The sequence below is a fragment of the Pseudopipra pipra genome, chromosome 2, assembly GCF_036250125.1.
Source record: "Pseudopipra pipra isolate bDixPip1 chromosome 2, bDixPip1.hap1, whole genome shotgun sequence".
Taxonomy (NCBI): Eukaryota; Metazoa; Chordata; class Aves; order Passeriformes; family Pipridae; genus Pseudopipra; species Pseudopipra pipra.
The window spans coordinates 68,532,718-68,555,444 of NC_087550.1; the positions used below are offsets into that span (position 1 = coordinate 68,532,718).

The 22,727-nt window shown below is 37.5% G+C and overlaps 1 protein-coding gene across 17 annotated transcripts in view; it reads left to right on the forward strand.

Annotated features, from left to right (window-relative positions):
• The window catches only part of LMO7 (LIM domain 7), a 131,130-nt gene that overhangs the window by 14,126 nt on the left and 94,277 nt on the right, over positions 1-22,727 (forward strand). For 16 of the 17 annotated variants that reach the window (XM_064645914.1, XM_064645915.1, XM_064645907.1 and 13 more), the window contains one exon: positions 21,586-21,656. In XM_064645914.1, the coding sequence (XP_064501984.1) occupies positions 21,586-21,656 (71 nt within the window). Of the gene's footprint in view, positions 1-21,585; positions 21,657-22,727 lie in introns of those variants that run through there. The other variant, XM_064645916.1, reaches the window with a different exon arrangement.

A 22,727-nucleotide genomic window follows, 5' to 3' on the forward strand; every position in this document is an offset into this window, starting at 1 on the left:
GTTAGGAAATTGCCCAGCTGAGGTGAACAGGAACATATGAACTCAGAGCTGCTACAGCAGCCTGCCTGTGAATTTGAACTTTTTTGTCTTTTAAGCACAAAATAGAGAGAAAGTATTTCCAACTGGGGATTAAAACAGCTGCCAGGGAAAATAAATTAAGTATCTTTTCTGAGGTTATGGATATTATTTACCTTGTGTTTCAGTGCTTCTGTGTGACCTTATTTTCTTTTTTTAGTAAATAATTACTTTAAAAAAAACTTCCAGATAACTTTCAAAATGAAAATGAGATCTCTTAGATTTTTTTTTTTTTTTAAAGTTGGAAAGTGGATGCTTAAATTCTATTTCTTTGTCCAGTTGTGGTGGATTTTCCTCAATTTCTCTTCCTCAGTATGTTCCTTTTGGCTTCTGCATCCCTTTGGGTAAGGAGGACTTGAAGGATTATTAGAAAACCCCTAATTCTTGTATACATGTGAATTAAAATTATCTGATCAAAATCTTTGGATTGGGAGTGGAGGGGACCACAGGAACCCTCTGTCCTCTCCTGCTGTGAGGACAGAGAACCACACTAGAGAGAGCTGGCTGGGAGTGGGACAATGCAGCAGGACTCTTCACCACCACTTGTGAATCTCAGGCCTCTATTGTTACTCAAGTCTCAGAGTTATGTCAATGAGGACAGTGCTTCTATCATCTGTTCTGCTTGAAGCCTAATATGAAGGGTCCTGTGGCTGAAAGTGGGGGTTGATTAAACAGTAAAGTACCAATTTAAAGATGTTACTTTGAAATATCAGGTGATGCTGAACTTTATTTTTTTTTCACTGTTTTGTCATAGTGATTAAATTCATTTAAAGTCAAGTTAGAGCAAGTCATTAATTAAAGTAAGGAATTTTAGAAGTCCAGATTTTTTTTCTCAAACTTGAAGAACTTGAAACTGCCTAAGAGCAGATAACTTGTATTTCTGGTGAATGATGTTGTCAGTTTTAAACCTCTCTCACTGCTCCTTTAAGGGTAGCCCAGAACTAAATAAAATAAAATAAAATATCTTAAGCTTCAGACCAAAGCTTTGACTTCGAATGAATTGCTCAGGATGAAAAGATAAGTGGTAGGTGTGTTCTGTTTCATGGATTTAAAAAACAAACAAACACAAAGTAGCGTCTGCTGTCGGGAGAACTTCTTTCCTGGAGCCAAACTTTCATAAACTTTCTGAAGCTCCTCACTTTCCCCCCTGTAATTTCGTTTTTAACCCTGTTTGGGGGTTCTTACAACCTCTTCGGAGTTTGAAGCTTTTCTAGAGAGCAGAGCTACAGAGCTGGATGGTCCTGTAACCCTTTGTGCAGCCACCTGTGACAGAGCACAACAGCCAAGGACTTGCTATTTCCTGTAAAACTCAACAGGAATAGGCATCTGATAGTACAAGTTTGTTCCCTTTTTGAGGTGTGAGGCTCCTCTTTCTCTTGTAACCAGAAAAGCCAATAGTTAAATAGCATTATGCTCAATTACCTTCTTCTTTCCCTCCCCTCCTATTGACGCTATAGGAAGAGATTTGACAGTGACGTGTCAAACCTCGGGGACTTGTTACTAGGAGAAATGTAGGCACTTGTGTGAAATCTTGGGAAAGTGAAAGGACCAAGCTTTAGGCTTAAAAAGGAAAAAAAAAAACAACCTCCATGTTGCTCTTTTATAATATATACCTACAGAAAGACATCAGACTTCCTTCTCAATTTTATGATAAATAGCTCATGCTGGGTTTTGGCATTAGATTCTTGAAGTCATGTTTAAATTAAATGCTAGTAGTTGGATGAAATGGGCTTAGAGAGGCTTTACATTGTTTTGGTGCTCTAGAGCTAATAATTTACAAAATGCTGAGCTAAGGGGCACAAATTAATGACATTCCAGCGTCTTAAAATATCCCTCACTATATCATACTAAAAAAATGTGTATTTGGCATTCAAATGCTGTGAATTTCACAAGTGTTTCATTCATGTGAAAAAAGTAACATCAAGACAGAAAGAAGTTGAGTTGATATTTTGTCAGTTATTTTCTATTATTCTGAATAATACTGTGCATTTTTGAGTAGAACAAAAGTCTTTACAATGTTTGTAAAATTACTTTACTATAGAGCTACAAAGACTTTTCTGCCACAGTCTCGTTCCCATGTAGGTTTTTTTAAATATTTTTAGCAGAGGTTTCAGTATCACAAATTTATTAAAAAAAATGTCACTAGTCATGAAAATCTTTACTTCTTAATTCAGTTTCACTTTGTGCCAAGTTTTCAGATTTGTTAAAGTAGCAATGTCTTCCATTGCAGTGTATTGTGACTTTCCAAGGATTCAGAAGATATTTTGCAGGAATTCTCAACTTGCCATTAGAGTGTTTATAAAGGAAATCTTTCACGTTCAAACAGCATAAGTTGTTTCTAAATAATATTGAATATATTTTTCAGAATTGTTTTATTGTACCCATTTTTTTGTTTTGGTAAGATGTGTTTTGGATAGTTATGTTGTATTATTCCTAGATGTAGGCAAGAATATTAGTATACTTTTTGGTTATTTTGTTGGACACTATTTAATTTTAATTTACTTCTTCAAAGTCATTAAATGAAAGATGAACCATTTACTTTGTTGATGCCAAATCTGTCCTTTGACCTCTATTGATAAATCTAATACAGACTTTCATATTTGTGATTTTTTTGTTTGTTTGTTTGTTTGTTTTAAGGTTCTGGTGCCAGGTGCCATTAGCATGAAATATTTAGTCATCAGGCCTTGGGGTTGTTTCAATTTGCCGGGTTTCTTCATAACCTTCCTGAATTCAGCAGTAATGTTGCACAGCACTGCTGGAAGCAGCAGTGGAACTGCAGTTATCCAGGCTCTCGCCTTCTCCAGCACTGGGTATAGGCAAAGGCAGGAGACCAAGGTGTAGCAAATGTCATGTCTCTATTGCAGACCTGAGGCAGGGTTATGTAAGGGCTGTGCTGGATACTCTGACAGTGTGTGCTGAAGGGGATGGGGCTGACAACAGAAGTGGCTCTTCTCGTCTTTCCACCCCCATTTCTCAAATGCAAACACAAATAGCACATCTTCTAGAGCTCTCTACTTTTGTTCTGTGTTTCTTCTTTTCTCACCTCTGGCAGCAAGGCTCTGTTGAGTTTTGCATGTTCTTCCTTGAGGTGGCAAAAACTTGATTTTTTCCCCCTTTTTTTTTTTAATATGCATGTCTAAAATGATGCCTTGAGCAGGTGGATTCATGTAGCACCTGTAACCAAAAGCTATGTAATGAAGTCCGGACCTACTTTTACTTTGAATATTCCCTTCCAAAATATGTTCTTTTTCTTATGTGGTTTCTGGAGATTCTTCAAATAAAACCCTGCAGTAGTTGCAGCTATTCTCTCCACTGGTATCTGCCTCATTCCCATGTAACTCTGTCATTGAAGGTGCCTCTGTCCATGAAAGCTTGTAGGTCAGTCATTTTTACTAACTCAAGACAATCTTCCATCAAGGAAAGGGAAAACAGATTTTATTTTCTTTCTTCTTGTTGTCTGACACTATCATGTTGTCTCTGTGGAAATGTAGAAGGTACCAGTGGTGCATAGGCATCCTCAGCACCACCATCCTGCACTTTCCCAGCTCTGCAGGCATCTCCAGTGCAGCAGGTCACTAGAGGAGCACAGCTGGACCACTAAGAGCTTCTCTAAGCAGTGTAACACTAATAACTTCGCACATAAAGACTAATCAGTTCCTTCCTCCTCATCCCCTCCAAGTGATGAAAATTAACAGGCCTTACATAGGAATTTATTACAGAATTCATTAGAGGGCATAAATCGGATGTGACCAGTACCATAGTCTTTAAATTCTAATAAATCATAGTCCTCCATGCAACTGTTACAACAACATTAGAGTTACAGAACCTGGTGTTTGAGTTATGTATGATACTGTAAGTGCCACTTAAACTGTGTGTCTTCAGAGTTAGCAATTACCCTGATCTGAGAACTTATAAGTATTTGTGGGGGTAGTACTTGTGTCTGTACCACCTATTATGCAGTTTTTCTTTTTTGTTGTTTTAATAATGTCATGTCATAGTAGGCATTACAGGTTTGAATTTTTGGCTAGACACTTAGGGTATGTATCCTAAAATAAACTGATTTATTTGTAGACCTTTTTTGCATCTAGGTTGTGTGTTTTGAGCAGTTGCTGTGAAGAACCTAATTTACAAAACAGCTCCAAAACTCCTTCTGAAACTCACTTTGTTCTGTCTTGTCCTTTAAATGCTGGAGATACATACATGCTTAACTAAGAATTTTCACTGGGTTTGGTATTTAGATGATGAGACTGAGTAATTATGTGAAAATTGCATATATGGCTGAAAGGAGCTTAAGGGTCACGTAGTTCATCACTACTCTCTTGTAAAACTAGATATTCTTATACCTAGACCATTCCTGGCATATCTGTCTGTCTATCTGTCTATCTCTATGTACTTTAACCTCTTAAAAACTGGTACTTAACTTTTCTGGTTGATTTTTCTTCCCTAATACGTGACAATCTCCTTTGCTGCAAAGTAAACCATTTAGTACAACTCTTGCTTTGATAAATTTGTAAAAGAAATGTTCCCTCTCATGTCTTATTTATAATAACTAGTCCTCATACTCTTAAGCCTCTTTTCTTGAAGTGTGGTACATGAAATAGCATGTACCAAACTAAGAGCGAGACAACTGCTGCACCAATACAAACTGATAAATAACCACTTAAGGCAGTGGCATTGCATAAAAGGGTGTGGGGGTGACTGACTACAAATGAAGTCAAGTCTGTTATAAAACAAAAAAGCTAACATTGTTTTGAGATGTACAGGAATATCCTATTTATGTGTTCAGTTACCCTGTTTTAAGAATAAGATTTTGTAGCCAAGTTCTGCTGAGCTTTCTCTTGCTGAACTTTGGACCAGTGCTCCAACTGAGGAATTTAACAGGAAACTTTTGTCTTCCCCCTTAATGTTCATGCAATGTCTCAGTTTGGGTTTGTTAATAATATATGGTGGTTGTTCATGACCTAATTCTGTAAAGAACATACTGGAGTGTCCTGGAATTTCAAATAACTTCTCTTGGGCCCAGTTTAGTCCCTTATCCCAGTCTGATGTTGCCACCTTAGAAATTTGTTCTGTACATGTGTGGTCTTCCCACTTTCACGTAATGGCCTTTTAATTTCCCTACCTAGATTGCATTTCCATGGTCTGTCTTTAAATAAAATAACAAGGCTTTTTCCCAGTTGCATAACTTCATTCCATCTATAGCCCACTTACTGCTTTTCTGGTGTGTCAGACCAGTTAGTTTGCCAAGGCAGGAAAAAAAGTGACTTTTCAAACCAAAGTGTTACTCCCTCCCAAAAAGCTATGGCTTGGTGGTGGTAGAATCAGCAATATTTAATACCCTCCTAGAAACCAAAGTTGGGGAGAATAGAGTAAATATTTTTCTAACCCTTGTTATTCTGCTTTCTTTCTCATGTCATTGCATGTCAAAAGGGGATCTTTTATTTTAATTTTTTTTTTTTTCAGTCAGTGAGACCTTTCCAGCCCTGTGAGTTGGAGATAATTGCTAATGGCTTAGAGCATGCTCTAGAACAGACAAGAACTTTAATTAAGCAAATTCTTCCAAGCTTTGCCATCTTCAACACTTATACTCTCAGTGGTTGTTTTCCCAGTCCCATGGTTCTCTGAAGCATTTGCCAGCTCTTTAACTGAACATCAAAACCATCTTTTCATTATCTGTTTATTCACCATCATCATACCTGATCTGCACTTTCTGTTTATTCTAGTATAGCCATAGAATTTCTTCTATATTTTGTCTTTAGTTACTTTTTTACCTAAACTTGCCTGACTCTTTTTATTATGCTAGTTGTGTGAATTCTGTTTACTTCTACTTTTGTGAATTGGTTTCTCAAACTTCCTATTTTATCATGCTACTCTTTGGTTTAGGCTATTCAGTTTCTCATCACATTTTTTGATAGAATATAAAAGTAAACTAACCATAGAACTTTGTTGGTTTGACTGAATACCTGCCAGATTCTATAATACCGTTGAAAACAACACGTAAACTTTTGAGACCACTTGCAGGATACTGGTGGGTGGTCTCTATACAAAGAGCACAACTGAGCCTTCATCCTTGTATTGTCCAGAATTGCTGTCTTTATTAATAAAATTTTTGAGTAGGAAACTGACCTGTCTTAACATGTTTAATTTGGAGTTGTTCCATATTTTTAAAAAATCAGCTGTAATGCTAAAGACATTTGTGGTAGTCTGTATAACTTGTTGTTTGGCATCCTTGCTGACAGTCTACGTATTTGTTACTGGAGGTGCATTGGAGGTGCACTAACATTTTGAAGGTGTCCATTCTGGTTTAGTTTCCAGCAGATGATGGTTACAACTGAAGGCAAAAGAAAATGTCTGAGGATGGTTATTGAAATGGGGGGTGAGGGGTTGGGGGTTATAAACTAACAGGCTGTCCTCAGGACATCTGTGCGATGGAGTGAGGTGCTGTGCTGAGCTTTGTTGGCTGTTTGTTTTTAGTTACAGTTGAGGATCCTCTAAGATTCAGTGGTTTATTTATATTATGCTGTTGTGTTTCCTGCTTTTACTCCAATAAAGGTATTAAGGCAAATTTCCATATGTTTGTCTCAACAGAAGCAAAATATTTAATTATTTAAAAAAAAAAAATTTAACTATATGCATGAAGGTGAAAATAAAACCAACCTGCATTGTTGTATGCAGAATGATAAACTCCATTAATTTTAGTATTGCTCAGAAAGAACAAAGTTGATGGTGAAAACAGACTGAAAAGAACTGAACAAGACTATTTTCTACCTGTAGTTCTAAAAGAGCTCTTAAGCCTCTTGGCATAAGGGTGATCTGGCTGATTTTAGATTAGGGTCTCTTTCCTAGTTAAGCATGAGGATAAAAATGGCATTTGGTGCTAAAACACTCATTGTGCACTGTGCTGCTGTCTTTCTATTCCTTAACCAAAAGTGTTTTCTGACTGGGAGATACAGTCTTAAATTCATAAAGTCATGCTTATAAATATATTTGATCAAATACTTTGTCATCTCCCAAGCCATGGGAAATCAGCAAGTCTGGCAGAAATAATGCAAGCTGTACATGCAGTTTTATTTTGAAGTGTGGCAGGCATTACGAAGGGAAAGGAAGAGCAAATGATCTTTGAGCATTTGTGATAAGTACAGTACAGGTTCACACCTTAATCTTCAAGATCAGGGTCTAAGAGGAGACTTCTTAGCCAGAAGGGAAAGAGAAGTTTGGAAGCAGAGAATCATGATGGACACACTCTGTTTCTTTTCCCCTCAGAGTGTACCTATCACTTGAAAAGTGCAGTGTTTTGCTGACTTCAAAATTTTACCAAACAATGCAGCCACTGTTCATTCAGATTTACGCATTCACTGATGTTAATGTGTGGCATATTTAGAATATATTTCTTTCCTAACCAGTACTGTCAATATGAAGTCCCAGATTTGTACATAGTGGAGAGCCTGATAGTCTACCATAGAATATTTTCGTAATGAAAATGCAACTTAAACTGGAAAAAAGAAAGTGCTGCCTAAAACTAGGCATGAAACTAGTTATGAATAATTTCAGATTAGCAATAGTTTGTATATTGGTATGTGCTGGGTGGGTTTGCTGGTCTGTCATAAAAGCCTAAAACAATGCATTCTTAGAGAAAGATGATGTTTGGTAGCGTATAGTGTCTAGATGCCAAAAGAACAAAGTATATGTATTTATGTAATAGTCAAATGATGAAGCTTATAATAAATGGCAGGATGGTAGGACTGTGAGGGGAAAAGAAAAGCTTGGGCACTTTATTTTTGTGTTTCATGGTGTAAAATAAAAGTGATTTTCCCATAATTTCTTTACCCCAAATAATTGCAGATACTGAAAATTCTTATTCAGCTGAGGGCAGAAAATAATTATTGTCAAAATAAATTCCATTTTATAACAGCAGAGGTCAGAATATGTCAAGAGATAGGAGATCAGTTTTGCAGTGACACCCAGATTCTGTATGAATTCACATTTGCTATCAATGCAGGCTCTCAAACTGAGGCCCCAGGCTTAGAGAATATTGGCCAGCATAAGATACGTGAGTTTTTAGTAGCGTGTTCATCATTACATGCATTAGTTAAAAAGACATTATATAGATTTAACAGTTTAGACTTATCTCTGGATACATGTCTCTCTATGTTGAATATCGCAAACAAATTTTTAAGCAAGTAAGTATTTAAAAAAACTTGGTATATGGGTACAGGAGGAAGTGGTGGGTGATATTTCTCCTTTATATAATGATTTCTGATGCAAGAGAACCATTTATGAAAAGATGTGTTGCTCTCCCTATCTGTGTTTTTTACCATTTAATTATAGAGAAGGCTAGAAACACCTCTGCTCTAAATATGAAAGTACTGGTATCCTCCCTCCCCACCCTGCAAACGTGCTGACACATTCGGTACAGGTCACAGTCAGAGGATGTTGGGTGAGATGGACAACTAGTTTAACTCAATGGGATAATTCCTTTGTTAGTTTGTAAACGTTGTGCAAGTCATGTTTGAATGCTTCAAGCTTAAGTTACATTCAACTTCTTGTTCTAGCAGAAAATATTTAAGAGGACATGTGCCCAATAAGGCACAGGATTTTGCGATGCCCCCAAACAAAATTAAATCTTGTGTTGGAAATAGCGTGGATAGTACAAAGTACCATTTCTTTCTCTCTGGAATTTTGAATTAAAAAAACCCAAAGACATCATTCTGCTTTGATAAAGCAGTGACCTAATGTTAAAAGCACTTCTCAGTTTTGTTTTTGTTATGGTAGGAAAAGTATCTTCAACTGCTCTATTGGGCTGTAAATAAAATGGTAAAAAATTTCATGTTGAAATGGTAATCACGTACCAGATCAAGCAGCAGAAACTGGCATAACTTCATGCAAAATGTATGGAGGAAAATGTTGAAATTTAGAGGCAGTCTGTGCTTTGTCTGTTGCTAGGCAAAACTTAAGACGTTCTTGAAATCTACATACCCTGGAAGACAGCTGGTCATAGAAAACATAGTAGCTCAAATCTGAAATGCTTGAGGCATCTTGCCTATAGTAGAAAAAAATCTCAGTCTTCCAGTGCATTCTCTGTCTGTGAAAAAATGTATGGGTTACTGATAGTATTTCTCCATTTAATGCAGTGTTATTTTTAAAGACAAAATAAAGTTAAACTAGAGACAAAAAATGCCCAAAATACATGCATCTGTTTATAATCCAAAATGTGCATTTTTTCTGTGGCTACAAGGTACAAGCATAATCCTACTAAATGAATAGAAGAGAATAGTCTTTCAAGACTGTATTTATAGCTCTGGATAGATTTTTCTAGTACAATTGGCTGCTTTTATCTCAGTGCTTTTCTTGTGTGCATTTTGTGGGGCTTTTTTATTCACTTTAGCTGTATCTTTAGGGGTGATTATACAAATATATGTAAATGAGCCCACTACAGATTGGAAACTCTATTTTTTTTCTTCACAGGACTTACGGTCAGTGTATCTCTTTTGAGAAAGGATGTATCAGCCATATGCAGATAAATTCTTTAATACACTGCTGACTTTTTTTTTTGTTCAGAGGAAAACAATTTTTTTCCCAGCAATGTAGAAATTTGTAATTATATAAAAAATTGGATATGTAAACTGTGATATAAATTTATGCCTCTCCCTTGCAAAGTATGGAATTGTTTACAAATACTCATGAACATTTCTGCAAGGATGTCATAATAAATATAAGCAAATTATAATTGTCTTCTGTAATAAGGGGGAGATAGGCTGCTTTTGACTAGTAATTAAATCCTACCTCTGGGCAGTGTACTAGTAACTCTGTGTAGCTGGTGTGACAGTCAATCTTATCTTGGGTTCCTCTAAACACACCCAGGCAAGGAGGAAAGCACTCTGTCAAACCAGTTGGGCTCCTTAAATAATTAGGTAAATAAAGCTACATTTGCAGAGGAGCAGTAAAATGGCTGGAGGAAGTGTCATGCTGGAGCTGGTTGAGTAAGGCTTGGGTCATATGCGATGCTCAGCCTGGATCAGAAGTGGAGTGATAAGCACTGATGTTGAAGAGGAAAGATAGGAAGGGGGAAGTATTACAAGAGTTTGGAAGAGCAGCAATTGTCATGCCTCCCTTCTGGACATCTGTGCTCTTCACCTCAGTGCTTTAATTGTAGTGCAGCAGTTATCCCTGTGCAGAGCCGCCTGTGACTTTGGCAGCTGCTAGCACTTCTTCTATCTGTGGTTTTGCAAACCAAGCAGAAGAATTCCTTGGAGAATAAGAGTTGGGTAGTAATGTATTTGGCTTAATAAATACTCAAACATTAAGACCGAAATGTTCAGATAGGAAAGACATAACAGGGCAGTATGGTGCATAAAGAGGGAACTTTTCAGTCATGTTAAATTGTTAAGTAGGGTGAAGTCATGATTTTGAGACTGATGGTAGCCTGATCCCTGATTTCCTCTAGCAATGACATTTCATTTTTGTAAATGCAAATATATCTCAAACAGGGAAGGAGTTAGATCTCGTGGGGAAATATGTATATATAATTTTAAATAATGGGTGAGTACTGTTCAGGGAAGCACTGTGTCTGGTGTGAGATGATAGAAGGGTCTTGAAGGAGGTGTAGCAAGAATAGGATCCCCTGAAAAGCTGAAAGCTATGTGGTCAAGCACAAGAGCATATTCATTTCAGAGTTCTCGAAGTATAAAGACACTTGTCTAACTTGTTACGTGTTCATGAAATATTCCTTTATATTTAAATACTCTAAAAGGGCAGTATTCATGTTTTGGAACTGTTCAAACACCTAATCAGTGACAAGCATTGGTCAGCAAAATTTACTGAGCCTAAACTTACTTATTCCTGTGCCCAGACTGAAATTCTGGCTCCTCTGGTTGTTCTCCTGTCATCTTTTCAAGTGCACGCCATCCTTTTGTAGCTCCCTTGGACTTCAATTTCCTCCATAGCCATCCTTCCTTCTCTGACTGCAATTATTTCATTTCTTTGCCAGAGGCAATTTCTTTCATCTCCTGCCAAGGAGAAGGACTACATAGAAGCACAGAGCCTCTGGTCATATGTCGTACCTGATGTCTCTCATTAGATGGTGCTGTGAAGCAGTGGCAATGGCCTCTGCCGTCCAGCACTGTGGTAAAGGAGCTGTAATTCAGTATATCGCTGCAAGCCTTGGGAAAGAGAGCCTTTGAAACTCTTGCTGCTAGCGCAGTAACTTGATCCAGGCACAGTGTTTTTCAAATATCCCAATATAATTATTTGTACACGTTTATATTCCTTTCAACTTATTATTTTAAAAATTCCTAATAAACACAAAGAAACAAATGCAGGATACAATTTTTCTTGGTGTCACTCTTCTATATAGCTTATCTTGCAGCTTACCTACTCTCATATCTCGAAACGTAAACGTGGTTTAGAAAGTCCCCAACTACCAAACAAGAGCTTTACGATCTTGTTTTTCTTTTTATTTAAACAGGTCAGATCCGTGGAGTTCTTTTAAGCTAATCCTTCCCCCTGAATTATTCAAACTCCAGAGAAGAGCATAATATTTCTCCAGCTGAAGTTCAGTATTAATTTCAGTGAACTTCTACCTGATGGCTTACTTCTACATAACTGTGGCTAGATAATATTGAAATTTCTAAAGTACATTGTTTAAGCTCTGCAATTAATGGCAAGTGCCATAGTTTACTGGGAAGTGATGTTGTGACTATTTTTTCCAGACTCCATCATGACACTAATTACCTTTTTAGTGTCTTTTGACCCTGTTAAGTGTTCATTTCCACAAAATTTCTTTACTAGCTGTCCATATGTTGCCTTCTTAATGAGCTAAGAAAACCTGTTCAAATGGCTTGAAAGCCAGTAGGTGTAGGAGAGAGAGAAATATAAAAGGTGATGTGGGGACAGGAGGGAAGATTTGATGAGGAGGGTGTTGGTTCCCCAAACCTCATGGGTACACAAATGGGTGTATGTGTGAGAGAGAAAGGGGGGTATTTGTCAATGCTTTTGGTTGAAGCAGCCTCAATCCACGTCTCAGTATGTAAGTTGCTCAAAGTACTGCTTCCAGTAAAGGCTGAAAAATTGGAAAAGATTGACAGATCTCCACTAATAACAAAAAATTACTTCCATGCATGAATAACCTCGCTAAACATGCGAAAGCAATTGTATCTAAAGCATTTCTCTTTTGTGTGCACTTTCTTTGATGCCTTTTTTCTCTTCTGGTTGACTGTAATTTCAAGACCTTGTGGTTAGCTCCCCGGTTAGCTCATAGCACCGGTGCTGCCCTCTGGAGAAGTACGCATTTTAAAATATAGGGAAAATCAAAGTATTAAATACACCCAGGATCAAGGCAGTCGATTTGTAAAAGGACTGTAATCTAGGACAGAAGCATGCACTGCTCTTGGCCATTTCATCTGGTATCTCTGTATCTCTCTGACACTTACATAAATAATCCCAAGAGGGACCCACTTGCAAATAGCAGAGTTTTAGCATGTTTTTTTTAATCAGCATAAGCAAAGATATTGTTTTCCTTAAGGTCCTTCCTGTAAAAATAGATGCTAGTGAACTGACAGCCTGTATTGAAACTTGCAGCATATACTCCAGCCTGGAATGATAATAGTAGTAAAACTGAACTTAAAAAATACAAACATGCAAAGGCTTTTTATAGTTTGCATTTATCTTTTGTTCTACATGAACAAAAAATATTTAGAGATTCAATTACAGTGAAATGGAGACAATATTTAAAATACTAAAGATAAAATAATAGATTAAAATAGTAGACAAATGTATTTTTTTGTACATCTACAGCAAAAAGTCTAAACTTGTATTTGCTTTAATCCTTTTTTTTACATTTATCCTAAACAAATGAGATTTTTATTATCACTTAACGTTTTCTCTGTTAATGTTGTGAGCAATACCTCTTTTTTTAATTGAAGCTTGTAAAAAAAAAAACCAAACAGATTTGTTTTTCTTATTCACCTGAAACGAAAGTGCTGCAGTTGTCATAGATTTTGTTTTCCTCTTTTAGCAAAGGAAATGATACAGACAGATTTTGTATAGAGGTTTTTGGGGTGGAGCTTTTTCATTATTACTGTCTGAACTTGAATTTCTTTGTGAGGAAATGTGGCCATCCATCCCATCGGTCACGTACTGCCTGGATGCCAGGGCGCTGCATCACTTGATCTTTGGGTATGTTAAGCCTCTCAAGAATCTGCACAAAAGTCCACATGTTATCCTTCTCTTATCTCCAGCATGCTGTGGCTCCAGCTCCTTGCCTTTCTTTGATGCGTGGAACCCCTGTTTCAGTCGACATGATCATTTTGGTTCAGGGGAGAGGTGGTGGGATGTGTGAGGGAGTTATATGGAGATGGGGTTGTTTTTTTTTAATATATACATATATATATTCAGTACTGTATTAAATCACAAATAGTTTGGACGATGCAGGTCACTTTATAAATGCAGACCCTTCACATGGGCATGAGGAAGAGAGTGGGAAAGGAGGCTCTGATGCCATTTCAGGACAGCAGGGAGATCGTGGTTTTCTCCTGGACTGCTCAGCCAGCCATACAAAGCCTTCTGTGTCTTAAATCTTCTCCCAAGTCCTCTTTTCTAAGCTGTGTTGTTGCTAATATCTTCTAGTCTTTTTATTTCAACATCTTGAGGGAGATACTAAGAACATGCAGACATTCTGTCCAGGGCAAGCTTTTTGTATGCCCCAGTTGGACACTACATAGAAGTCCAGTTGTGACAGCTATGCATGAATTCATTTATCTCTTGGGTGCTTATCCCCCAGCTTGGAAAGGTGTTAACAACCTGAAGTTAGGTAACAACCGGTGCAGTGCTGCAGATGTCGATGTTTCAGAAAAAAAGAATAAAAAATGGTATACAGAGTGACTGACTTTCACAACGGGCAAGTTCAAAGTCTGGCTAGCATGAGAGTACATATGTTACAAAACATGGTCATTAAAAGATATCTAAGCAGTGAAACTGGAATCTGCTTGTCATTTCTTCTCTTATCTCAGTTGATAACTTTTCTAGAAACCATTCCTTCATAATTTTTGTTCCCTGGGTATGTTTAACTGTTTTCTATGGCAGAAAGAAACACCGAAGTCTAGTACACCACCATTTTACTGTGAATTACTTGAAAAAGACAACTTTCGATGAAATATTTTTTGCATGCTTATGGAATTCAGTGGCTGCTTTCTGCTTGTTTCAGGGTGAACAGAATGTTTGAATGTTTTTTCATGACTTTATCCTTTTCTCTGTTTAATGAGGAATATTTATGGTTAAGGAGCCAAATGCCACTATTCTCCTAGTATGGAGTTCAGCTGGCAAATTTTAAAATAATGTTAGTCTTCTGTTCTCTTGGGAAGGTGCATAAATATCCACTGTTATTTAACTAAAGTTAATTTTAAATACATATGAGAAAATAAGTGGTTAAAGTTGAAATTGGCATGCATCACTGAAGGTGGCAGCTTTAGAGCTTGTGTGCATTTAGGCTGTTTATGGAATTAATAGTTTCCCAATAAATCAGATGTACCTATATAATTACAATAAAATATCAATGATTTCTTTTTTTCAGAGATGCTTAATCATTCAAATGTCACTTTGCATTTGCAAGTTTTATGTCTTATTACAACAACTACTATTATCTAGTAATGTGGATAGAGCCTTCCCAAATCTTCGTTCGCGAAGCCTAGCCATGATATTATCTAGTTTATGCTGCCCACATCTGCTCATACAGTGACACTTTTTTTATCACACAAAATAATTTATGTTGGTTTTCTTAGTTTGACACCTGTCAGTACAGTCACTAGGATAAACAACAGTAGGCTTATTCATCTTGTTTTTCTTTGGGGGATGTTCCTATTTGTGGGGGAGGAAGGGAAGCTCAACTGATTTGATTGATCCCACATGTTTATCCTTGCTCTTTCTGAAGCATTGATCTCCTAAGTCAGGGATTCCCTGAACTATTGGAAGAAAAACATCACTTACATTCTTCAGATTCTGTTTCTACATGTGATTTGACAGAAAACTTGAAAAAAACAGAGTATAAGCAACTGTTGAGCAGAGATCTATGCTTCCTGCACCTACTGCACCAGTAGTCATGTCCCTTCTTGCTTGCCCCTTATTCATTGTTTTTCTTCATCTTTTTTAAAAAATGTAGTTTTATGTTATTTCAGGAGTCTTGGCGTGTTTGTCCAGAAGGCATGCCACAATAAGACCCGATCATTATGTTGATGATAGAAAATAACAGTTAAGACTTTTTCAATAATCAGCCATTTCCTTTTATAAATATCTGTTCTGGTTTGTTATCAAAGGCCGTTTGGGCTGAAGACAAAAATTTCCACATTCTCTGAAATGTAATGATACCCGGGAATTTGGGGTATGGCGTTAAACAGGGCATTGAGCAATAGAGCAGGAATTACTCCAACTGAAAAACATTAGTGTTGTGGATGTAAAGGGGAACATTCACATGGTCCAGTATAAGTGATCAATGGCAAGATATTCACCTCCTTCAGCCTTCTTATTTTTGCTGTGCAGTTAAATTATATGACAGATTTATTCGTAGATATTTTTCTTCTTACTTCCAACCACCCTAGTTCTTTTCCTCAGTGGAATCATACCTGTCATGGATTTTAGCAATGAAGTGTAAGATTTCAAATTAAGAGCTTCCTTTTGTAGAAATCCAGGCCTCGCTCTTAACTCTCGTGCAGTTGTTAGGTTGGGCAATGTCATCATTTCATTGCTGGAGAGCTGACTGGGAAAGCCTCTGTGGGCACCAGCTTCTTGAGCAGTTGTTGACTGACCTCTCAGGAGTTTGTTGGACTGCGAATCAAATTTTTGATCAGAAGGGAATATGACAACATGGTTCCCACAATGACCTTTGCTGCTTCGGACGTGGCATCCCTGCTGCTACCAGAAGTGAAATGCCAGCAGTATTTTCCTATGGATGGAAAATACGAATGCCTGCTCTTTCTGTACATCTTCTTGGGACTCAAAATTCAGGGAGACAGATCCTGCTTGCCTCAAAAATGAGCTACTCTTTTCTACTGCTTGACCTTGAGAAATCTAGTCATGACTATGGTTGGGCTGTTTGCTGCAATGTCAAAGGGTTTCTACCCAAAGTCTGATTTTGCCACTTGTGTTCAAGATTGTGTGCAGCAACTCTCTAAATATGGCTCCTACCACCTGCCCTTTGGGAGGGATTTGGATAAAACAAATTACTACAGGAGAAAAATATGGCAATGCTAAGGGTTTTTTTGGTTTATGTTTTTTAAAAAAGAGGAAGACCCAGCTGAGAACAGAAAACTGGATGGGAAGTCTGCAAATTCCACAGCACTAGCCATTTACTTCAAAGCATAGTGGCAGCACTTTCTGGCAGCTACTGTGTATGCCATTCAATGACAAGTTCATATTCTGCATGGCATTTTAGTGGGACTACAAATAGCCCTGAAGGGGGGCGGCAGGTCTTTCAGTAGCACATCTGAATGCAGAAGAGGGAAGAATCCTTACTGCCTTTTTTATTTCCCTTTTTTTTTTTTTTTGGATGTTGCTCTTCTTTTGTGATAGACACAAAAGATAAAATTTGTCAAGTTGAGGTATGGCATGTTTCTGAAAACAGTTTATAAAATGCAGTGAACTTAAAGTACTATATAAAAACGTGTTATGAACCTATTTCCAAGCCTGGCCAAACTGTTCAGATGCCAGCACACTGGGAGTTGCCTGCATTGCTTGCTCGTTGGCTGGGGTGTAGCCTATATATCTCCTTGTGCATCTACAGTAGCAGTACTGATCTGGAGTGATACATTGGATGAAGGTGGTTAGAGCTAAACAAGTACTGTAATTGGAGATATGTAATGCTGGGATTATGTAAGGATGGAGCCATTTGCCATGTAGTCTGATCCAGATTTTTGGTGGTGGGTAGGGGGAAGAAAGGCCATTGGGAAGGTAGTAATTCAGACACAAATGTGGGGTGATCTGCTGAGTCAGGCACTGTGACAGAAATTGGCAGGGCATAGCCAGAACTCTGTACTGGGGATGGCACCATTGTGTCAGATTTGTATCATTGTCCCAGTTCCCTAGAGAACACAAGCAGTCCTCTCTGCAGCATGATAAACTTGGCTTTTCTTGCTGCAGGCTGTGCTGGGCACCTGAAGTTGATAAATCAGAGTAGTATCCTTGAGCTTGCCGTCTGATTAACTGCTTGCCCTGTGAGATCCTGGCATAAACCTGCCTTCAGGCAGTCACTATCATGCGTGGTTCAGTATCTTTCTGGAACCTTCCATCCATAACCTACGACCCTGTATCAGGGAATGGTATGCTTCACGCTGATGCATTCCTCTCAAATTGTGCAGGGTCCTTGCATGGCTTGAGATGGTGTAGTCTACATGGAGTGGGGGCAGAGGAGCTCTTAATGAGGTTGAGAGAGTAGGCTGGAGGGGTGAGTACCTGTACCAAGGTATCGTTCAGATTATAGGTTGGGCATGATACAGTGCTGCCTCCTTGTTTCTGAGCAGCTAACATGTTTGTGATGGAGAACTGGTCAGCCAGCATGCCTGTATATGTGGTATGATTCTTGCATTGGATGAGGAGAGTCTAGCTTTGGTGTTTCCGTCACTGCAATGTTAAACTGAGAAACCTACCTGACCCTTGCACTTTGAGTTCCATGTAATGGTAAACATCAACTGGCCTGTGATAGAGCTGTCCTTTTGCTAAAAGCCGTGTAAACCATGGAAGCAGCTTGACATGAACTTCCTTAGTATTTTTTTGTTAAAATTGAAAGTTCTTTCAACTTTGGATAGCTTTTAAGGCAAAAAAGGCCCATTTTATGATTAGCTATATTTGGCCTCTAGCACAACAAACCAAAGAAACATACTCAGTGTTAATTTTTGTACTGACACATATAATCATCTATATTCTTCTGTGCTTTGTGCTCTTTGTTCAGTCCGTGATGATTTTGATGTCATGCCATCCTCAGGATGGTTGATCTTTGGTTATTTCTTCTTGATTTGTCTCCTCCTACAGGAATCACAGCAAACCTGAAAATAAGCTAGCCCTCTGTGTGTGTAAGCATTTTCAAAATGTCTACATTTAAAGACTTGATTTGCATACTGTTTGAAGTAAATTCGTTGGACCTGGCAATTGTGAGTTACCGAGGTATTAGGGGATGCTGTCTTTCAAAAACAAAATCAAACTGTTATATAGCAGCAATTAAATGTGATTTTATGATGCAGTCTTTAATTATGTCATTGCTCTCTTCATATAAAAAAGCAGTCTAAGAAGAATAATACATTCAGCTAAATGAAGGAGAGAAAATAGACATAATTTGGAAAGAGATGTTATTCAAACATGGATAAAATCACTTTTGCAAGATATTTTCTCTATTATTTGGTGGCTCACGTGACCTAAGAGGTTGAAAAATTGTCCAAAATCAATTATGCTTACATAATAGTACCACACCCCGTATAACCAGTTTTAATGAATAAACAGTGACTCAAAAATCATAGACATAGTTTGAAGATGTAATATCTTAGGGTGGGATTCACTTTGTCTTACTCAGGATCTTAAAAGTCAGGGAACTCTGAGCCAGTTCGTGTATTTCCTTTTTTTTTAATGATATCTATTTCCTCTGCAGGCTGTAATAGCTACAGCTGAGCTTGATGCCCTGCGCTGGGTATGAGGCAGGTGAAAGTCCAACCTGAGAAAAGTTCTCAGTCTCTATACAAAAGCAGGTTTTAAAATGGAGTGCTTATTTTTGTGACACCAACAAATTCAACATGTTGTGCAATTTGGAAGATGTTTTGGTTTCGAGCACCAGTGTTAAATTGTTCTTTGAGAATATCTTTTAATTACTTAATTATTAGTTAGCCTTTGAAAGTCAGTATTAATGAAACCTCACTTGGCAGTACTGACGCTTTTATTTTAATATCAACAAACCACATAGTAGTCAAAATGTGTGGGTCACAAGATTGGTCTGACAGCTCCATTCTGTATATCAAATCAGTGTTGATTGCTGCAGTGGCTGCACAAATAACTTAGTCAAAATATTTCCAGTGTAGCATCTTCTAATGTAATTTTAAGAGGTCTGCAAGTCTAATAGAGGCATTTACAACCTTGTACTCCAATTGGACCCGCTTGTTGTTCAAGGATGGCTTCTAGTTACCTGAGGTCATGTGCCTGAAGACTTTGTGGTAGTCAAATGTTCCACATGCTATTTTGGAGACTGAGGTATTGGGTTTTCCTGTGGAAAAGATGACAAGATGCCCCATGAAGACATAATTATGCACTGCAGCATGGCACTCTCACGTTCTTCTGCAGGGGCTATGCTGAAGTTCAACTTGTCTTTGGTGGCACATGCTCCTTGACTTCTCAGGAATAATTTTTGAGGACTGTAGGCCTTAGCTACATGCTGCAGTTCCAGGACATTTTGGGGTTTTTTTAAAGGAATTTCAGCTTGAAGATTGTTTGTGGATATAGAAGACATTGCAGGTTTGGGATGGGCTGAACTCTAGTTGAAGGAAACACCTTGTCATTTATTGCATGAATGACTTACCAGCAAACTCCCTATTAACCCAAACATTTGAACTGTGTAGTCCTGTAGATGTCAGTGACAGCTCCAAAATGAGAACAACTTCTGGACTCTGAGAGTTGATTGGAGTTTGAAATGTAACCATAAAGCTAGACCCCACTCCTACAGCCTTTATATACGGTACAGTTCTGCTGTACGTCATGCAAACATAAAATTTCTAACTTGCGGAATGAGGGGCGTAATTTATAACCCATATTTCCTATTACCTAGGAAACATAAATATTTGTATTGAAACTGTCAGTGCTGTTTTGTTACATTGGCTAGTTTCCTCAAAAATATTATCAGTGAATATACAAAACTGGAAGCAAAATACAGTACTATATTTGAGATAAGGGTAACTTTCAGATTCTGTGTTTTTTAAGTGATTATTGAAAACATTGCTATAATACAACCTCTACTTTTCTGTAAGAACAGACTGTTGTTATAGGAATATTTTATAAAATGCAGTTCTCCCAGGGGAATCACAATCATCCTTTGTTGTTGAAAATTGCTGTGTGGTTTTTTTTTTTTCCCCCTGAATTTTGGAATTTTTCTTACCTTGAGTTGGTGTGCCATCATTCATCCTCTGTCATTATTTATTAAATCCTAGAAAAAAACCCCTTAAACCCAAAAGAAAATTTTGGTAACATCTAATTTTGTCCTCAGTAGGGAGGTTGAACTTGCAGCATTTGAATGAAAAAACCCCTATATTAAAACTAATTACTTAAATTGTAGGATTTCTGGTGTTTGTATACCCTTCTTTTGCTATTTAGAAAAGAATAATAGGGTGATAATGTAACAGATCATAAAAGAACTCCATCCTCTCCTTTGCTCTTTTTACCAAGTACAACTCATTTGTTTCACTACTAATTTCCTTAATTACTGTGGTAACCAGTAGCTTTGCTCTGGATGCACGCAGGTTCCACAGCATGTTTAATTGTGTGCCTGTGGGCCTGCACAGTATTGAGGACGGTCAGGGTTAGGGTTCATAAGGGAGGCTCATAATTAGCTGGTGACTGAACCTGGTGACCTCTAAGCTCAAATAAATACCCTTCCTAGTGTTTCATTTCTGTAGTCAACTGGGATAAAACCCCTGTTTTGGACTGTTTGCAGAATATTGTCTCTTTTTCTGAGCATCTTTTTCTTATTAATCCTGAACATTTGAAAGAAATCTGCCAAATTTGATTTCTTCAAGGAATGTAGGCAGAGGGAAGATCTAGTATTGACTTCAAGTGAGTATAGACTTGAGCAAGCGCCATGTTGATGCTTTTGTTTGAGAGTTAATTATTTGGTTTTAAAAACTTTGCTGAAAACATGTAGGCAATGCTTTGCTTTTGGCATTGAATATCTTAAGTCTTTTATAAGATATTGTTTACTGCTTTTTCACTCTTAATATAAAAAGTAGTCTCATTAATATAGTCCTACCACTTGCCAAGCAATGAGAATTGATGTGCAGACTTGACGGAGTGGTTCTTTAGTCACACTGCCTTAGGTGCAAGTAGCATGAAAAAAAACCCCTATTAAAATACTTTGTGCCAGATATCATGAGTATACACGCTGTAACATGAAGCAGGAGATAAAAGACTTTGTCTTTCTTTTGCACTTCTGTTTGAAATTTGTTTTATGCTTTTCAGTGTAACTGGTACTGCTTTAGAAAATAAGTATTCCCACAGAATGTAGCTGAAGATTGACTTATGCTAGAGGAAACTGCTTTAAGATGTTGAATATGACTTCTTTTGAGGCATAAAAAACTTTAAAATACTTATTTCTTTAGAAATTAGTATAAGAAAATAATAGTATGAACTAAGTGCCGAATCAGTGATTGTTGGTTTATTGTTTTATTTTGTTTGGGTTATTTTTTTTCTGTTCTGTTTTTTTTTAGTACTCCTTAGATGCTCTTGCTAGTCCTAATTTTGTGCACGTGTCCAATTCACTCTCAATTCTTTCTCTTATAGGCAGTTACTGGGAAAAGCTTTGGAACCCAAGACTTTCGAGCAGCTCTAGAAAATGGTGTCCTGTTGTGTGAGTGAGTATTGACTTGCCTATATAAAAATCCTTCAGGTTAACATCAGCTGACCTCTTTCCTTCCCAGCTTCTGAAATTTTTTTTGAAGTGCCAAAAGTATTTTGTATTAAGTAATTTTTAGCTTTTTTTAATACCTGTTGTTTGTTGTGGGAAGTAAAAACAGATTTTGGAGATTCTCTTTCTAGATCTACAAATGTCCCATACACTTGTTTGTGTGATACTGCGAGGATCATGCTGATCCTCTGCCTAGTTGATTGATTTTTTTGGGTATAACATCTGTGATATCACTGGGCTTTCTCTTCAGCTTGTGCAAGGTGGGATCAAAGCACTTGGTTACCCCTATACCTACTGTTGTTGAGGTTTGGTTTTCTGTCCTCCATCCCCAACCCCTGAGTGTTGGTTCTGTAAATGTTGAAAGCTACCTATACCTAGCAGAAAACTTTACATTAAGTTTTCTTTTTAAAAATACTACACTTCAGAAGTGAACTTCACAAAATTGTAAATTAAAGATACAGTCAGGCATTTGATTTCATGTGCCTATCATTTATTGCTTTCATGGTTGCATCCAACTATCTCAATAATATTGAATCTGTTGAATGTAATTTGGTCTCCTTTATAAAAATATACTTTAACCTCCCCCCCCGAAATTCTATGGGATGATAAAAATAAACAGACTGGATCTCCAGCATAATGTAGAAATATGTTGTCATATATGTGCACATGCAGTCCAGATTTCAGTACTTTTTGGACTTACTGTTTTAAACAGCAAAGTCTGACCTCAGCTTGTTTTGGAGTACTTTCTGTAAGAAGCTTCCTTGTGTTTATATATTGTAGGCTTGGCAGTAATGGGACTTGTCTGGTTTCGTTGCTAGACTGAGTCAGAGGTGTAAAATGTCCACTCGTCAGGTCTCATCCACATATCTGTAATTGGTTTTGTACTTACTGGAATAAGTTTCCAGGACTGGAAGTGGTGCTAATCCCTTAGTATTTTAAGGAACAGCAGGTGTAAATGTCATTAGAACACCAGTGCAAGAGAAATCTCATTAGAGAACTACCTGGGATGCTAGAAAAA